Below are 19,059 nucleotides of genomic sequence, written 5' to 3'. Positions count from 1 at the left end.
TGCGCATGCACACCCTTGGAATGGTGCGGCCGCTCTTTTGAACTGGATGGGATCTAAATTTGGATTCTTAGCTTTAACATTAGCTTCTTGGCTAAGACATGGCATGTTTGGGGGTTATTTTTAAGCCCTTCTGGAGATTTCATTCCTCCCAGAAAGGTCCGAATCCTCTGTCCCATGAGACTGTATTAACAGGCCCATGTCCTGGCGCTGCAGGGATGGAGAGGGGGCTGCCTTGGCGTAGGGCGGGCAGTGTTTCTCATCCACCTTAATCAGAACAGTTGGGATGTGTGTTGAAGCTACTTTGGATGGTGCGTAGGTTCCTGGCCCCGCCTCACCCAGGAGCCGCCGTACAGATGATGTCATGACCCCCAAGTATCTTTAGTTCCATTCACACCTTCGGTCTTGGGGATGTGTTGGGGAGCTTGAAGGCAATACAGTCCACTTTGTATGTTTATTTAAAAAAAAAAAAAAGCCAGGGCCCCTGGGTTCTCAGAAACCACGAGGTGTAGATACTCCAGTTCAGCTTGGGTGAGGTGCTCCGCCGCCAGGCCTGTGACCGTGACTGTGCGGGAGCAGATGGCCTGCATTACATCCGCCGCCAGAGCCGCCTCCCCTGGGGACTGTCCCAAACTGCTCTCTACCCCGCCCCCGCCCCCCACCCGTTTGATGCAAGAGGAACCTCGGTGCCTAAAAGTTTATTCTCAAAATGCTCCCCCAGCAGCTGTCCTTAAAACTGCCCTCTGTCTGCAGCTGGTGACATGGGAATCATCAGCTTTGGGGCCCTTCCTCCCAGGCAGGTGCCCCCAGGGCGCAGGCTTGGCCCTGAGCGCCCCCTCCCAACCTCTGAGTCGGGGTGTCCTAGCTTCACCACTTCCGGCTGGAGACTCACTCACCTTTTGCAGAAGATGGAAGCAAACGGGGACTTAGCTAACATGATAGAGGAAACATGACGGCCAATCCAGGCAGCACCCCTGCTCCACCAGAACTTGCCGCCATCACCACTCTTGAAGGGGGACCCGGAGCACCACCCCGTGAACCTGGCTGAGGACTGTGCTGGGGCGCTGGGGTGCAAGCAATGCTCTGCGGTCCTGCTCCCATCAGGCCAGGGGCCTCCCTTCCTGCAGGCTCTGCCCACAGGGCGAACTCCTGAGCTCTAAGCAGAGGGTTGGGACTCTAAGGCACTAAGGTTGGGTGAGGTGTTTGCAGTGACAGGACCTCCCCTGCCCCCCACATGGGCCCCCGTCTTCCAAGCAGTGACCTCCTGGTCACTGTGATGCTCTCAGCAGCCCAGACCCAGACCTGCAGACCACATCTGCACCCAGCCCTCTGCAGGCGTGGGACCCTGTACTCCCGCCTGACGTCAGATTATAAGGAAGCTTCTGGCCTGCTTGCTGGGGGCTTGGGGGGGCGGGGCTCCTAAATCTGTATCATACTGTGCACTGTTTTCCTTAAAAAGCCCCCAAACTGTAAGCTACCCACAAAGTGTATGAGCCACCCCTATTCTTGCCTCTTTCCAGGAGGGAGAAGGAGCTGTGCCCACCCTCCTCATGTTGCAGGAGCTCTGCCCTAGGAACTGGAAGCTTCTCTCCCTGCAGCAACCAGGGGTACTTGAGAACGAGGACAGGACAAGCAAGTGTGCGTGCACCGCAGAGCTTCTAGTACAAGCAGCACAGCTTTACAGACTCAAAGGGACACAGAAGCCCCCAGGCAGGCTGGCTGCCTCAGCCTCGGCCCTCGTCGGAAAAAGTCCGAAAATTCCGTGAAGAAGCCAGAGACTCTGAAGCACCGGACACTGGAGGCCGCCTTTGTCAGCAGACCGCACTGTTTTCACCACTGCAGGTGGCAGCAGGTGGCAGCAGGTGGCAGTCTCGGACACCTCCATAAGCTAGACCCTTCCTGGCAGCGGCTGTGGGGAGAGGCCAGGCCTCCCCGGACACGGCCTCCAGGGCTCCAGGGCAGTCCTGGGGATGCCGTGTGAAGCCGAGGCTCCGAGGGCCCTGAGTGCCCTACCCCACGGCCCCTCGTTCCCCTGGGGAGCACAGACGGGCTCCAGCTCTGGAGGACCAGAGGGATGTGCAGGCCAGGCTGGGCCTGATGACCCTCTGCTGGGACCCAGACAAAGGGCTACAGCTCATCTCCCTCCGCTTCCCTAGAGAGCTCCCCTCCTGGGCCCCGGGGGCGCATGGCGCAGGACACCCCAGGGACAGACAGACTCTCGCACTAATTCTCCTCCGCCCTCCAGCGACAGGGGGATGATGCCGTCTTGGAGAGTTTGCGCGCGCTCAGCTTCCTCCTCAGGGAGGAGAACGTGCCCCCCAGGACCCGGCGCAGGCCTGTGCCGTCTCGGCCACAGGGTAGGTCCGGCCTGGGGGCTGGGAGGTGCCCCGTGAACATCTCCCACCCCGCCAGGGCGTCCACGGCTGCGTCCACCTGCGCCAGTTCCTCCTCCGTCACCTCCCTCTCCAGGGCCTGGATGCACAGCGCCAGCCAGCGCCCGTGCTCCTCGATGGCCTCGCGCGGGGGTCCGGGCTGCGGCGGGCTCTCCGGGATGGCCAGGGAGCCCAGCCCGTCCTCAGATTCCAGCTCCGGCCCCACCGAGAAGCTGTGGCTCCACGCGTCGGGGGTCAGAGGCTCCGACAGGCTGCTGCCCGGCTCTGACTCGCTTCCGCAGCTCAGGCCCGAGTCAGCGCTGCAGGGCGGGGTGTCCTCCGCCACCGATGGCACCCCTGCATCCAGGCCGGGCCGCGGCCGAGTTCCTGCCTGAGTCCAGGCGTAAAGTCTCTGGGAGGGAGAGATGCAGGCTGGGGTTTCTGTGTGCCGTCACCCGCCAAGCCAGAGCGCTGCCAGGAGGTCCAACCCCTTCCCGGGGGACCCCAGGGCCCCCCGCTGGCCCGGGTCCCCCCAGGCCTCTGCTGCCAGGGCCCATGCACAAACTCTCAGGAGCGGCGCACACTGGTTCTTCAACTTGACCCTTAATATTTAGTCGTAAGCTCTACATAATTTAACTCAAACTGTATTAAGAGCAATAAGTACTCAAAATTCCTCCCTTTCTACATGGTTTGACTTCGCTCCGACCTCTGCTCATCTCCCTGCCTGGGGTCTGCATGGTGGACGCCCCTTCCCAACACTGCCTCCAGCATCACCTACACTACAAACCGCAGCTGGGTCTCTAGCAGGTGTTGACCAGCACCCTGCTGACTGGTCCAGAGGGACAGCAGGGACTGCTCGTGGCCAGGCCCTCTGTCACCATGAGGTCACCTCCACGATCACGTGAGTGAGGCTCTTCCTGGGCAGGGGTGTGTGTGGAAAGATAGAGGGACAAAGCCATGAAAGCCATGTCAGGTGAACACAGTCCCGAGGAAAGATACAAGTGGGGTCCCAGTGCTTTGTCACCTCACACGCATAGCAGCCATGCCAGCTGCACCCTCGGGCCCGCCCTCAGCCGCCCCACCTGAGCCCGCTGCCACCTGGGCGTCTGCCCTCCACAGGGCTGAGGGTGGGATCCCCTCTCCAGTCGGGCTGGCCGTTCCCCAGAGTCACTCAGAAAAGATCCACACGGGGAGGCAGCTCTGGGACCTGGAACCACCCAGCCCCCTAGCTCGGTTGTCTTCACAGTGGGGTTCCCGCCCAGCAGCACCCCAGAAGCCCGTGAGAAATGCAGGCCCTCCCCGTCCAGCGGTGCCCAAGAACCTGTCCCCTATGGAGCCTGGTGCTGTGACCTGACCCCAGAGAGCGACCTCATGCTACCCAGGCTGCCAGCCTCCAAGAGGGGGTGTCCCAGAACTTCAAACACAACTTCAGGTCAAAAAGTTTTGATTTTAAAATTAAGCCAAAGCAATTTGGTTGATGGGCCTTAATAACAACCACCTGCCTTTGGGTTCTGAACTCAGAATTAAGGTTGCCTTTGCAAAGCCATCTTCCCCTAGGATGGGGTTCTTCCCCTAGGATGGGGTTCCTCCCCTGGGGCAGACGCTGGTCCATCGCCCTGGGCCCTGGGCCTGCCTGGGGACCCTGCTCCGGGCAGCACCTGGAGGCGACAGCAGAGGGCAGCATCGCCCCGCCAGTTTGGCCTGGCTGCTGGGCTGGGACCTCCCAGAAAGCTTGGGTCTCCTCCTCCTCCTCCTCCTCCTCCTCCTCCTCCTCCTCCTCCTCCTCCTGAGAGGCCAGCCCTGGGGGTGGAGGAGGGAGAAGCGACGGGGCAGGTGCAGGGCAGCAGAGGGACCCTTTGTGATGCAAGAGGGGGCCTGAGCAGTCACAGGAAGCGCTAGGATGCCCCCCACCGCCCCCCTGCACCTGACCAGCACCCAGAGCTCCTTGGTATTCACTCTTGTGGCCTGAGAGATAAAAGCCATCTGCCCCTTGTCCGTCCTGGTACAACCTGATGGCAACGGCCACCATTGCTGGGTGTGGACGTGGGGCAGGCGCTCGGCTAGGGCCATGATGTGCCACCCAACTTGAGCAGGATGCCAAGAAGTTGGCCCAGGCGACTGTTCATTCTACCCGGGTTCTCGCACAGGACCCCGCACGCCACCCACTGCCCTCCAACGCCCATGTGCCAGGCCCAATGGGAGGGGAGCAGCAGGTGGGAGGGGTGGAGCTGGGACTTGCCCTTGCCCTGTCCAGGGGTTGGCTGCCCCGATGCCACTCACCTTGTACCTCTCGACGAGCTTAAAGCCCAAGACATGCTGCAGCTTCCGCAGGCAGATGGGACAGAGGTCCAGGGGCCGCCGCAGGGCCTCGTCCAGGCTGAGTGCCCCCTGCATGAGGCAGCGCAGCCAGCGGCAGTTCCCCAGGCCCAGGAGGTGGCAAAGCTCGTGGCACGTGACCTGAGGGAGACGGCACAGCACCCCTGCCCTCACAGCCATGAGCCCGACCCCCGGCCAAGTCCCCGGGCGGCCCCACCGGGGCACCCGATGGCCGGGGAGCACTGGGTCCCCGCTCCTGATTACACAGGGCACAGACTGGTATCTCTGTGCAGAGGCACCCAGAGGCCACCCTGCCGGGAGCTTGGGCAGCAAACCCAGGTTCAAATCCCAATCCTGCCACTTAAAAGCCAAGGGAGCTCAGCAAAGGCCTTGGCAGCTCTGAGCCTGGCCCTGGTTTCTATGCTCAAAAGCCTGGCCCAGTCGTGAGGACTGGACACGGCTGACGGTGCGGCCTTAGCATATACCCAGGATCAGCAGAGCCCCGGGCCTTCCATCCTCTTGCTGTCCCATCTCTTAGCACCCGAGCCCACCCCCTGGCCGCCAGCCCACCTTGCAGCACTGGATCATCCCCAGGGCGCTGAAGCACAGGGTCTGGCCTCCATCCTGCACGTGTGTCTCAGGGCCATCTGCAGCCCCCTCCGCCAGGGCTGGATCAGAGGCGCTGGGCCCCGACTGCAGGAGCTCCCCCGAGAACCGGGCAAAGCTGCAGACGCCCACTTCTGGGGAGAAAGCGAGAGACACAGGGCAGCCTCACCCGGGGAGCCTGGGAGCAAAGCCACCCCGTCCTCAGGATGCGCACAGATCCTGAAGGCCTGGCCCTGCTGGCGCACCCACACGAAGGCGCACTGAGGCAGAAGCCGGAGCCTGAGGAATAGCCCTGGCCCAAGAGGAGGCTGTGGGGATGCATGTTTCAGGATAGTGTGCCCTCTTCCCCAGCATTGGGGGGTGCTCACACATGCACACTGCCCCATACCTGCGCCCCAGGTGCGCAAGCTGAGCTCACCATGTCCTGGAAGGAACTTGCCAAAGGTGAAACTCCAGGCCTCGCAGGGGTACAGGTCGGACAGCGTGAGGCCCAGCACACACAGCGCATCACCTGGCTTGCTGTTCTTCAGGAAAGACAGGATGCCGTCTAGGAGGGCAGAGGGAAGGTAAGGAGGCGGCTGGGGCCCCCTCTCCCGGCCCAAGGCTCAGGGCAGGCAAATCCCATCATCCCCTCTTCCTCTGCCTGCAGCCAGGCCTTCCCAAAGTCAGGGGCAGGCTAGCCACCTTCCACTAGAAGCAGGCAGGCTGAGGCAGAGAAGCCAAAGCAGCCACACCGCACGACGTGGAGCAGGGGCTGCAGGCCTGAGCCTCAGGGTCAGGAGGCCTGGGTCATGTGGGTAAGAGCTCGGAGTTTCCATCTCCAAAACTCAGGAGAGGTAGTTTGGTCATGGTGGTTGAGAGGCCCAGAGTCATCCGAGTGGGGACGACAGAAAGGCCTCTTGACCAATGGGACCAGTGTTCACAGGAAAGTGCAGTGGTCCCAGAGACGCCTGCATCCTAGTTCCCAGGGCCTGTGAATGTCCTGCCTCACATGGTGGGAGAGACTTTATGGACATGATTAAATTGAAGGCGTTAAGATGAGAAGTTATTCTGGATTATCCAGGTGGGCCCAGTGCAATCATTAGAGTCCTTAGAAAGGGAGACAGAGGCTCAGACAGAACTGGAGGTGTGTGGACAGAGATGCAGCAGTCAGGAGCCAACCCTGGAGCAGCGCTGTGTCCTCCAGACAGAGGGGTCTAGGACCGGGAGAGGGTCTTAGTGGCCGAACCCCAAAGCCTGGGATGCGGGAAAGAACCTGCCACCATTAGGATGGCACCTGCCCCCACCAAGAGTCCCCTGAAAACTCCATGCCAGCCTCTCCCCTAACATGTGCTAGGGATTGCGACCTGCACTCCTGCCGAAGATAACCAGACAAGCTGAGTGAAATACAAGATAAGAACTGAAGGCATCCTAGGCGGGGGCAGAGTCGGCCTCAGGGGTCACTCTGCACATTATGGGGTAGGGGGACACGAAGCAAGTTTTTCTATATCTGATTACCGTGGCGACTGGGTCATAGGTCACAGAGCTGTTACAAGAGGGAGAGTTTCATTATACATGGATTGTACCTCAGCAAATACGACTTTAAAAAAAAAAAATCAGAGACCTGATGGGAAATTAGATCCAGGAGAGGATTGCAGCAGGCAGCTAAGGCTGAGCTGCTCCTGGGAGGAGGGAGGGGTGCGGGCTGGACTCCCGGGGCTGCGGGCCTCCAGAAAAGCTGCACACCTTCATCTCAGGCAGCAGCCACGCATGCTGGGCAGAGGAAAACCAGAATCCTTCCTAGGGCAAATCACATCATCCCAGGCCACAAATTCTTCTAAAAGTTAACTTTCTAGTTAAGATGTCCAGCTAACAATGAAAAATAACATGACACGCAGGCAGCAAGACGACCAGCGTGCTCCTGACGGTGGAATCAGACAAACCACAGCAACTACGTGCGTGGGTATGAATACGGAGCTTAAATTTTAGCAGGCAAGTGGTATTTTTTAAAAAGTGACACTACTCATTTGAGAAAGAATCCCCTAGGAACTACAGAAATGCAAAGTAGGATAACTGAGGTTAGGAACCTGGTGTGCGGGCATCACAGATACTTGGTGCAGTTGCGGAATTGATTAGCTGCAAGGGAATGAAGCGTGGCTGGGGTACAAGGAGAGGGAAGATACAGGAGAGAGGCGGAAGGATTAACACACCTCCGCTTGGAGCCGGCTGGGGGCTTCCTACAGCCCATAAACCACCCGATGCCTCCAGATGCGGTGTCAGCCTGAGTCCCAGCCCCGTCCTGAGACCCCTGAGACTTGAGTCTGGGTGTCCCACACATCCCAAAGCTCCCCAGTCCATCTGTGCCCCTCCCCCAGCTGCCCTCCAGCTGCCGGTAACCCCGGGGACTGGCGGGGCAGGGAGGGGTCTTCTGAGCACACACAAGGCCAAAGGCTAGAGTGACATCTTGTAAAGTGGCAGGTGGCCCCCAAAGGGCTTGCTTCACCTGCTCTTCCCGCCCTGGGGCTTCCCATGGACACTAGGCTGGTGGTCAGGTCTCCAGACGCTCAGCCGGATGGGGAGGTGAGCTTTGTTTTAGCCCTCCCCTTCACAAGGCTGGGAAATAGAGGTTTCCACATAAAAAAAGGGGGAAAGGGATTCCTTCTTTCTCCTGGGCATCTTCCTCCCACCTTCTGTGTTCCAGAAAGGGCCCTGTGCCAAGTGGCAGAGCTTCGCGCCGATGCTGGCCAGAGCCGCCCCCACTGCGCTCACCCACCTGTGTGCAGCTGGAGCCTGTCCGAGTCCCCGCTGGGACGTGAGGAGCAGTGGATGGACGCGGCGGCCACCGAGGGCAGGCATCTGACCTGCAAGCCCAAGAAGAAGGCCTCCGTGCAGTTCCTCAGGTACTCCAGCAGAGCACCGCCCGCCGGCCCCTCGCTCAGATCTGGGGGCAGGGAAGCCCATCAGCCGCTTGGGCCCCCTGCCGGCACCCAGCACCCCAGCACCCACCCCAGAACCCCCACCAGCACGGACCACTGGACCTGCCTTCGCAGAGTTGGGCACACAGACATTTGTAAAGGGACACATAAAAGGAGGGAGATGGAAGGAAAGGCCAATGCCCAGAAGAAAGATGCAGGTGACCCAAGTCTGGAGGATGGAGAGCTCAGGGGGCGGGTGGGGGCTCATCTGGGGCCACAGTCCCCGGGGCTGGCCAGGGGCAGCCGAGACAGGTCACAGAGGCCCCTTGGGGTTAATGGGGCAAAGAGCCAGCCTGGCAGGATCAGAGTGGAATTTGGGGAAGGTGAGATGAGGCTCAGCGGGCGGGCAAGGCACCCCTGGGGGAGCTACAACCAGGCTGCATTTTAGGAGGACAGAGTGGAGCAGACCGAGAGCAGAGGCCAGGATGGCCTGGGACTGGCTGGGAGTCCCTGGGTGGCAGCTGGTTGGAAATGCAGAGCCACAGGCCACCTGAGATGCCCGTGCATCTGCTCATGAGGGCGTGGGAAGCGCTGGTACAAAGTGGATGGTTTGGGAGCTGTGTGAAGGCAGCACGTCCAGCACAGACGGCAGACGGGCCACGGGGCCATGGAGCATGAGGGGTGCCTGCAGACCGCTGGTCCCCAGCTCGGGCCTGCTCCTCCTCTGCAAAGCCAGGCACCACACCTGCCCCAGGTACCCTCCCTGCCAGGCCGGGGCCCCACCCTCAGCACACAGACACACGGGGGCTGCCACCCCGCCTCCTCCCCAGCACCCGGCCAGCAGGCCTCCCCAGCAGGGCCCCGGGGTCACAGGCCAGCACTCACATCCACCCCTACCCATCGCCAGCTCTGCGTCCTGGGCAGGTCAAGTGACCTCTCCCGGCCTGTTTCCTGCCTGTGACAGAGCTGCTCCTAACACAAGCCCCCAGCACCGTGCCTGGATGAGGCCACCCCTGTGTGCGGCGGCTGGTGATAGAGCCACAAGAGGCCCCACGGCCCTGGGCTGTCTGACCAGTGTCTGAGTCAAGGTGGATGGAGAGCCCGCACCCAGGGGGGCCCTGCATGCCACCCCCAAAACCAAGCCCACTGGCGGGGTCCCACCCCGCCTCACGTCAGGGCCCGCCTGGGGCCTGGGCACAGACACCCGACCTGGGGCTCAGATCCAGAGCCCGGCTCCCCTACCACCCCACCCCGGGCCCGCGGCCGGTACCTATGGGCTGCAGGTAGATGTGCTTGCGGGCAGGGCTCTGCCTCCGGGGCAGCAGCGAGGCGTGGAAGGCCTGGAAGTCCTCAGGGGCCTCGGGGCGGCTGAGAAGCCAGTCGAAGGCCGTGCGGATGAGCAGCGTGCAGAAGAGGGTCCTCTGGGGGTTGTAGGCCTCGGCCAGGAAGAGCCGCTCCGCCGGGGTGAAGGCGGACGTGTAGAGCTGCCGCAGGGCCGGGTCGGCCGAGACCAGGGCCTCCCTCAGGGCCCGCGGGCCGAAGCTGAACTCCTGGGCCGGCCTGCACTGCAGCATGGCGCCCTGGCCGCTCCGGGGAGCCCCCGCTGTTGCCCATGAACCCCCCAGGGGACGGCCACGAGCTCTTCCAGAATCTTCCTGCAGGCCGATGGGAGTGGCTGAAGGCTCCCTCCGACAGAGGCTGGGCAGAGGGCCCGTGACTCCCGGCGCTGCCCGGCGTCGGGTCTCCGCAGCACCGCAGCAGGGCACGGACGTGTCCAGGCCTAGCAGCACCCTGGGGACGGGGGACGGGGGACAGGCCGTGATGAGCACGCGGGGACTCTTCCGTCCTGCAGGGCAGGGGTTGTGGCCCTCGCAGCCAGCCGGGGCAGGAAGACGGCCTGTCCTCCTCCTGGAGCAGCCCGGCCCCGTGCTTGGGCTCCGGCTCCAGCCTGGGGAAGGGGCACCCGCCACCCCACAACAGGGAGCCTGTCCACAGAGCCCTGGCGCCCACTCCCCCTCAGATGGGAGGGGGAGCCTGGGAAGGATGACCAGCCCCTGCAAAGCCCAAGGACGCCCCCCAAGAAGGAAACCAGCTATTCCTACCCCTTTGTGATGGCCAAGTGCACCCCACCGCCCAGGGCCCCACACCACCTCTTTGTCCCAATTACAGACAGGCCTTCCCAGTGAGGTCCCGCATGCCTGGGGACAGAAGCCTGCTCCCCGAGTCGCCAGGCCAGCCAGAAGCCACCAGGAGGACGCGGGGGAGACCCAGCTGTGCAGCGCCCAGACCCAGGGGTCTCCCGGCACATGCAGGGCACAGGCACGAGTGCCAGCCACGGAGAGCTGTCAATAGGGAGACGTGGCCAAGCGACAAAGAGCGCTTTAAGGGCTGGAACAGGCCAGGCGGGGAGAGGAGATGCTGGGACAGATGGGCCGGGAGAGCAGGACAAAGTGCGTTCACAGTCTGGAGTCTTCCTTCCGAGTCAGGGCGCCGACTGGCTTGTCTGTGTTCCTCAGAGGCGACACCCCCTCCCCTCCACGTACACCCCGAAAAGCTACCGTGCTACCAGTGGACGCCAGGCTCCTGTCTCAGTCCGGAGGCGCACACCACTGGCAGGGGGAGCCCCGCAGGGCAGGGGGAGGTGACGAGGAAGGAAGCCAGAGAAAGACACACAAGTAATAGGCGGAGCACGAGGGGGATCGAGCGCAGCAAGAACGGCGCTTGGCCAACCCTTCAGTTAGAAAGTCAAGCCGGTGATGCAAAACCCAAAGACAGGAACAGGCCTTGTTTTTGTGGGAAGAATGAAGAAATGAGCCCAGACTCCCTTTGGCTAACACCCCAACTTAAAACGTTCACCTGGAAAAGATTTCTAGCTACGCACTCACACATATACACACGTGTATGTGTACCTACGTCACATACGGATATGTGTATCATCCGTAAGTTTCCGTTATTACATGTTGCGTAGTGGATGGCTGTATATACACCGACCCACCTTCCAGGGTCCCCACGAGGTGGGAGCCCACCGGACGGAGCACCCACGGAGGGCCCAGCACAGACAGCAGCACGGTTTTCTTTCCGTGTGTGTGTTTTACAGTCATAAGGTCCCAAGGCACGTGCAGCTTCACATCCTTTTGACTTCATATAGGATGAGTGTTTTCCCAAGTTCTCAGACATTCTATTAGAAAATGCCATTTTGGGCAGCCCTGGTGGCGCAGCGGTTTAGCGCCGCCTACAGCCCGGGGTGTGATCCTGGAGACCCGGGATCGAGTCCCACATCAGGCTCTCTGTATGCTGCCTGCTTCTCCATCTGCCTGTGTCTCTGCCTCTCTCGCGCTCTCTCTGAATAAATAAATCTTTAAAAAAAAAAAAAAGAAAGAAAGAAAGAAAATGCCATTTTAGGGCAGCCCGGGTGGCTCAGCGGTTTAGCGCCACCTTCAGCCTAGGGCGTGATCCTGGAGACCCTGGATGGAGTCCCACATCCGGCTCCCTGCATGGAGCCTGCTTCTCCCTCTGCCTGTGTCTCTGCCCCATTCTCTCTCTCTCTCTCTCTCTCTCTCTCATGAATGAATAAAATTTTTAAAAGAAAAAAATTTTTTTAAATTTTTATTTATTTATGATAGTCACACAGAATGAGAGAGAGAGGCAGAGACACAGGCAGAGGGAGAAGCAGGCCCCATGTACCAGGAGCCCGACGTGGGATTCGATCCTGGGTCTCCAGGATCGCGCCCTGGGCCAAAGGCAGGCGTTAAACCGCTGCGCCACCCAGGGATCCAAAAGAAATTTTTTTAATGCCATTTTAGGAGGCACCTGACTGGCTCAGGTTGTGAAGCGTCCGACTCTTCATCTCAGGGTCATGAGTTTGAGCTCCGTGTTGGGCACCACACTGGGCATGGAGCCTACTTAAAAATAATAATAATAAATGCTATTTTTAACTGGCTGCCCCCAAAACACAGTGATGAGCATGTTGGTACCCAGGTCTGAGTTTCTATGTCCTCAGGAGAAATTCCCAGACAGGAAGACGCCATGTGTTTAAGGGATCTTGATCTGTGTGGCCAAACTGCTTTCAAACGGTCTCACCAACACATAAGCCCTCCAGCCCTGAAGTGCTAAGGGGTCAACAGCAAATACCCCTAAGCTCCAGGCGGGGCTCCTCCACCTGAGCCCTCAGGGCAGTGGATACAGTTGCTACCCGCATTTCCAAGAGGGTGCAGCTGACTCACAGCAGGTTTAAAACTAACTGTCCCCAAAGGCCCACAGGTGGCAAGAATCAGAGGCGCAGGACTGCACCTGCACCGGTCCCCTGGCCCGGAGCGGCAGGGCCCCACCTTCCCAGGAGCACCCCGTCCGCACCGCCAGACTCCAGCGCAGCACAGCCATTTGCCCCCCGGGGTGAACACCTGGCTCGAGGAAGAAACATCAGATGCACAAACACACGGACCCCATCGCACGGGCTGGGGAAGGGCCCCAGCGGGCAGGCTGTCCACGCGGCCGGAAGGACCCGGAGGCGGCAGGGAGGGCCCGGCACTGGGCACACCTGGTCTCCTTCCTTCCTTCCTTGGTTCACTGGACGGACAATCCGTGAGCCCCTGCCCACCGTAGGGCTTGGCCAGCTCCCCTCGGGGGCCAGACAGTACCAGGCAAGAGGGAACACTGCGTAGGGGGTGTCAGGGGCAGAGAGCTGGCAGGGCGGTCAGAAGGGCAGGGGGCCCGGTGAGAAGGTGAGGTCCGAGTGGCAGCCTAGAAGGGGCGCTAGACGGTCTGGGGCAAGTGTCCCAAGGGAAGGAGGTGCAAAGGCCCTGTGGTGGCTTCAGGGGCAGCAGGGAGACCGGTGTGGAGGGAGGGGGCCCAGGAGATGGGCTCAAATAAGGCTATGCCTAGACCTCTGGCCGGCCCTGGGGGATGCAGGGGGGCAGGCTGTATGTGCGTGTTCTCAGTCTCCTCCGAGAGGGGGAGCATGCACCGTGCTGTGTGGACACGGACCCTCTGGGCAGCTTTCCAGGTGGGCTGTGAGCTACTGGCCATCCCGGACCCCGGGGGCCAGGCAAGGGGAGCACTCAGGAGACCCTGGATGAGGGAGTGCCCTGAATGTCAGCTGGCGCTCCGGAATGAACCTGGTCCTCTGACCTTTAACCCCATTGTGCCTCAATGCGCCCCCGTGGACAGCAGGCTTGGCAACACCCATCCACCTTGCCCGGCGCAAGGCTGGACCCATGGCGGGGGGAGGTGGCGCCCCAAGCTGAGTGCTGCCTTGAGCACCTGACCCCACGCGCACCTCGCAGGCTTATTTCTGGATGTGGGTCCTATGACCCTGCTCCAGCGCCCTTGCCTCTCCCCAGACCTTCCATCCACAAGCGCCTTCAGGGCACCCAGCTAGACCTGAGGCTTCCCTCCAGCACGTACCCCTGAATCATTCTCTTGCTGTCCCAGCTGCTTGGGATCGTCCCGTCCTTGAGAGCAGCCTATAAACTAGTTTTTTGGGGGAAGAGCCTGCAGCCCGGGGCTCTTCTAGGCACTCGGGAGGGGCTGGGTCATGGCTTTCATGGTACCCCGTCCCAGCCCCCGGGATTCCCTCCCCCCAACCACGGCCTCCGTCCTGTAAACCTCGAGCTCACCTTTTCACCCAACATCTCATCTGAACCCACCACTACCTGAAACATAGCTACCAGTATTCACCAGTATCCACCCACCGAGGAGCCAAGGAGATTGAGGCTCGGAGAGGGGAAGCCACTAGCCCAGGGACGCACAGCTACAAGGGTTCAGATGAGGTTCTCCTGCCCCCCACTACACTGCCCCTGACTCTGGGCCTCACTCCCAGGACCTCCTCCCACCCTGAAGGGGCCTTTCTGGCAACACGCTCTCCCATCTCCCCCACACACTCCACTCTGGGCACCTCTGCCCCCACACGCCCGAGCCCAGGCACAGCCCCGGGAAATGAAGAATGCCTTCTTTGTACTAAAAGTTCAAGGGCTTTGCCACCATGGCTGTCCCAGGTGTGACTCTGACCCAAACTGTGAATCTCAGGCTCATCTCAGCTGCCGCCCCCCCCACCCCGCACAGAACTGAGTCACGTGGCACGGGAAGGGCCCAGAGGGCGTGCGAACGGGAGCCGTGGGCACAGGCCCATGCGCCAGAGTTCCGGGAGATGCGGTGGGCGGCTCGGAAGGAGGCTGGCCAGCCTGGCGTGCAGCCGTGTCCCCCTCCTGGGGCCTCTACCCCGGACTGACCACAGGGACCCCGGGAGCTTTGCCTCACGTGGGCTGTAGCTGTCAACATTTACTGCATCTGAGCTTAAAACTGAGGAATGTGTGAAACAGGACAACGTGCCACCGCCACCAGCACACCCCCATGCGTCGCATCACGTGACCTCTGGGAAAGCCACCTACACTCATGAGGACACAGCCAATTACTGCTCAGCATTGTTGTGAAAACAGTTTTGACCTCATAGGTCCAGCGTACGGTCCCCAGGATGTACTTTGAGAACAGCTGGGTGGTTCTCCCCAAATCCTCTTCCCTGAGACACCTGCACACCCACGAGCATCTCCACGGGGAGATGGGCCTGGAGCCAGTTGGTGGAGCCCCATGAGCCCTGCCCTGCACAGGCCCCTGGCCCACCGGGCACGGGGGCCCGAAGGGCCTGGGAGGGGTGGCCACGTGGACCAACACAGGCTGGCAGTTCCTCGGGACCCGAGCCTCCAGCTCAGGCACAAGCATCTTTAAGTCCCTCATTCATCTTCCTGGGTCATTGAGAGAAGCCCCCTGACACTTCTGTCCTGCCAGCTCATTGCTGCACTGACCCCGGCCCACCGGGGTCCTAGGCAGCAGGGATGTCATGAGGGGGGGCGCTGCAGCCGGGGGGGAGGCGCTTCCCAGCCCTCTGCTACTGCCAACCCGTGCTCCTGGCAGTGATGAATGATCCAGAAGGGAAACCTCCCCAACTGGGCTCCCTGCTGTGAATCTGGCTCTGCCACCCTCTGCCACCAGCTCCTGCTTACCAGGTAGGGTGGCGGCTAAGCACGAGGGGCGCCTGATGCACCTGCACTCCGCCTGCATCCTCCCAGCCGAGCCTCACTAAGGCGGGATGTCACAGGTGCTGTGATGGTCTCTGCGCCTCACACGGGGCCACGCAGCTGGACAGCAGGCAGCCCGGTTTCAAAGCCACGTCTCACGACGGAGCCTGGACCCTTAGGTGCTGAAGGAGTTTCAGAAGCAGGGGAGGCAACCATAGGCGGGGGGCGGACTTGCCCTCTCCCAAAGACAGTGATGACTCTGCGCAGCAGCTGTTAACACTGGGGCCTTGGCCACCCTTTCCAGCCGCTTCCCCCGCCCCTGGCGCACCCTGTTCCCCTCTCCCAGCCTCTGCTGGGGCAGCACCCTGGTCCGAGCCACTTCCCCCCCAGGGACGTCTGCCAGCAGCAACAGCAGGCTCCTTGGCCAGGTGATGGAGGGCAGGCTGCCAACCCCAAAGCCCTGGGCTCTTGCCCCCACCTCCCCCCGTCTGACTGGACAGATGCCCCAGCCTCCGGGTGACAAAGCAGGCTCTGATTCTTGTTATTCTGAATTCGCTCTGCAGAATATCCCAGCAGCTGCATCGCTCCATTCATGAGCTGGGGGCGAGCCTTCGAGGTGTCTAGAGCCGCCCCATGCGGAACGAGATGTGATGGCTTCTCTGAAGGCTTCCACTTGCTAGAGGGGAACCGGGGGCTTAGTCCAGGGGCCCCGTGTCAGACCCGGGCCTCCCGCCGCTACCTGCACCTGCAAGCCCACACCTGGACTCCAGACACCCTTCCCTGTGACAAGGGCCGGGAAGGACCCGCATCCAGATTCCAGCAGACGGTTAACTTCAGCATCTCTAAGTAACCCTACACCCTCTTCTTGCCTCCAGCGTGCTGCCCTGTTTTCCTGGGGGGCGGCGGGGGGCGGGGTGGACAGCCAACTGAGCCTCCTGGTGGTAAGGGGTGGTCCCCGAGGTTCCTCCCGATGAGCAGGTAAGGGAGTAGCCCTGGCTGGGGAGAGGTTCTCGGGGTACCTCCCACCCCAGGGCAGGCTATGTGCCCTGCTTCCGCCTCCCGCCCTGGGCTCCGTTACTGCCTGTGTGCTTCCAACACTGATGGGCAGCAATGGCAGGGTCACTCTGTTCTGGGACACAGGTGGCCTGCTGGGGTCTCTGAGCCCCGTCCCTCCCCAGATCCCCTGCGCGGCAGGGTGTCCCCTCTGTGGGGGGCCTGAGGGGCCGGGAAGTCCAGTCCTGGCGTCCTGGCGGTGGCCACAGAGCGCAGCCCTGCACCAAACCCTCCCGGTGCGCAGTCCCCACACTCCCCACCTCCCACCCCAGGGGGACCCAGGTTTTCCTCCCCCGGACCAAGCAGGGTAGACCACCGCCAGGGCGTCCTCGGGGCTTGCGTGCTTGTACCCGCGCTGTAGCGCAGCCAGGACATTCCAGCCCGACACTGTGCCTTGTGCTCCGGTGCTGATGCGGTGCAGGGCACCCGGCAAGGCAGTCCCGCCCCCGGCCTCCCCACCGCGGGGGACCCCCCTCCCGGTTCCCTCTGGGTCCTCATGCCCCCACTACCCCCCTCCATGTGCTGCCCATGGCCTTCAAGCCCCATCCCTACCTCGCAGCCCTGCGCCCTTGGGAATCAGCACAAGCAGCGCAGCCTAGGGCAGCGTGGGCACTAGTCCTGGGCCACGAAAATTGAAAATCGAGGAGGTCCCAGCATGACGTCAGCACAGGGGCAGGCACCGAGGTGGGGTGGGGGGGGGGGGAGTGTGATGGGGCTGCCAGGCGGGATTGGAGGCTGCTCCCACCGAGGGCGCCACACCCCCTCTTGCAGCTGTCTTACCCGCCACTGGGGTCACCAGTGGGCAGAAAGCTGGCCGGGGCTCCCTGGCCCCAGACATGGCTACTGACCTCTGCTGAGTGCTTTCAGAGCACACCTGGGACACCCCGAAGCTCCCAGAAATACCTAGGGGAGGGGGGAGGATGGAGCCTGAGCTCTTGAAACTAAACATGTGAGAGAGGTAAGCCCCACATGGCCCAGGGAAGGCCCCAGGTGGGGTGGTGGGGCAGGTAAGCAGCACCGCCCCGGGGAAGGCCCCAGGTGGGACAGGTAAGCCAGCACTCAGGCATCAGGGTTACGCCAGCAATGCGGGGGTACAACCAGCATATGACACACAGTCCAGTTCTGTTATCACGCCCCCTGGAACTTCCCCATCGTTTGGCAGTCCGCCTATACGAATGTAATGATTTTTCAGGACTTTTCTGTGCTGGGCACAGCACACGGAGTGCTCTGCCCATATCCCCTCATTTCAACCTCTTAATGAGCCTGAGTCCTTGCACCCCCACTTTATAGATGAAAAACTGAGAGGAGGCTGGGACGGTGACAGCCCCCAAGGGCAGAGCCCAGCTCAGTGCAGCCCGAGCGGTGCCTGGGGAGCAGCACGCACTGTGCACTCATGTCTGGAGTGTGAGCACCATGACCCCGGGATACCAGCCTGCTGCCTGCAGCCCAGGTGGTCTTCACGCTGGAGGGCGACCTGGCCTCAGTGCTGGCTGGTCCCCAGGGGAAGGGCATCCTCAGTACTGGGATCCCACCAGTCCCGCCACCACGCCGCAGGGTCTGCTAGCCCTGTCGCTCACCACAGCTCCCCTTTGGTTACTGGGCTTCAGCATGCCCGTCCTGGAGGCCATGGCCCCGGCCGTTCCCACGGGGCAGGGCAGGCCCTGATGCAGGTGGGGGAGAGGTCCCTTCAGCTGTCGCTGGATGTCCCTTGCCCTAAGCTTCAGTGCTCGTCTCTAGAGCAGCATCCACCCCGCCGGGCTGCCAGGGGAGGGGGGGGTGCCGATGAGATGCAGCACGGAAGCTCCCGGGGCCACGGAGGCTTCTCAGACCACTGCTAACAGTTCCCTCTTCCTTCTCATCTGTAGCTCAGCACGGGGACCCACAGTGGCGCAGGACCCCAACCTGGGTCGCCCCCACTCCTGAGAGAGAACGCAGCTCACACCACAGGCCCCGTCACCTTTCCTGCACCCCCTGCATGCTCCCCCTGTGCGGCCCAGACCCAGGTCTCCCGTACAGAGCGGAGAATGGTTTAGATTCCACGGAGCCACCCTGGTAGCTGCGAGAGGCACCGCGGCCCTGAGTGCACTCTAGGGCACTTCTGCCATTTGCCCCCCCTAAGAGCTATGACCGAGGACAGGTCCCATCTGGAGGATTTTGTAAAGACTTCCCAGCAAGCCCAGGGAGGCATACGAACGTCCTGAGCACGGCGCCAGTGGTCAAATGTCTGGACTTGCTACTCGGGCTGCCAGGCCAGGGAAAGTCCTTTCCCGCCTCAGCCCTTTCCTTACCTGCAAGACGGAGCCGCCAACGGTCCTGGCTCCGAAGAACAGGGCGTGGGGGCCTCACTCCACTAATGTTGCCTGCAGAGCGCTGGCCACACGGGGCCTCTGTGACGGTCAAATGGTGCTCTGTGTGGGCACCGCTGCCACAGCACGAGGCACGCTGAGTGTCCGCTCAGGGGCGCAGGTCCTCCAGGCGCTGGATGCTGCGGTCACCTCGGGTAATGCTTGTGCCAACCCAGCAGGGAAGGAGGCACTGGCATCCCATTTTACAGATGGGGAAGTGGAGGTTCAGGGGGCTGCAGTCGCACAGCCTATAAATGGTCCCTGAGACCGAAACCCAGGTCTGTGCGGCTCCAAAGACACATCGCATCGTCTAGTCCCAAACTCCAATTCTTGTCCTGACCTCACGCAGCTCCAGACGCCACCCAGTGTGGTCACTGTAGTCTTCCTCCTGGGTGTGTTATCTCATCTGGAACGTTCCTCCCTGCGTGGCCCTGGCACCGGGTCCGTGGCTCAGGCTGCCCTGCAG

General features: G+C 61.7%; 1 protein-coding gene across 1 annotated transcript; it reads right to left on the bottom strand.

Moving 5' to 3' along the window:
- Positions 1-675: 675 nt before the first annotated feature.
- Positions 676-9,903, bottom strand: AMZ1 (archaelysin family metallopeptidase 1). Its single transcript, XM_055340510.1, has 6 exons — positions 9,456-9,903; positions 8,044-8,211; positions 5,710-5,838; positions 5,256-5,425; positions 4,650-4,826; positions 676-2,781 (listed from the first exon to the last, which is right to left on the bottom strand). Exons 1-6 carry the CDS (start codon positions 9,757-9,759, stop codon positions 2,221-2,223), a joined length of 1,509 nt encoding a protein of 502 aa, XP_055196485.1. The 5' UTR covers positions 9,760-9,903; the 3' UTR covers positions 676-2,220.
- Between the last annotated feature and the right edge of the window lie 9,156 nt (positions 9,904-19,059).

This window comes from Nyctereutes procyonoides, unplaced genomic scaffold (assembly GCF_905146905.1).
Source record: "Nyctereutes procyonoides isolate TBG_1078 unplaced genomic scaffold, NYPRO_anot_genome, whole genome shotgun sequence".
Lineage (NCBI taxonomy): Eukaryota > Metazoa > Chordata > Mammalia > Carnivora > Canidae > Nyctereutes > Nyctereutes procyonoides.
Note: the sequence above shows the minus strand (reverse complement) of the source record. Positions and strands in the feature narration are given on the sequence as shown.

What these genes read in the sequence shown, in the direction of transcription:
- AMZ1 (XM_055340510.1), bottom strand. Translation starts at nt 9,759, where the DNA reads ATGCTGCAGTGCAGGCCGGCCCAGGAGTTCAGCTTCGGCCCGCGGGCC. An exon ending in CATCTACCTGCAGCCCATAG is followed by an intron (nt 8,212 to 9,455) that starts GTACCGGCCGCG and finishes CCCTGCCCCCAG; the next exon opens with ATCTGAGCGAGGGGCCGGCG. An exon ending in CAAGTTCCTTCCAGGACATG is followed by an intron (nt 5,426 to 5,709) that starts GTGAGCTCAGCT and finishes CTTTCTCCCCAG; the next exon opens with AAGTGGGCGTCTGCAGCTTT.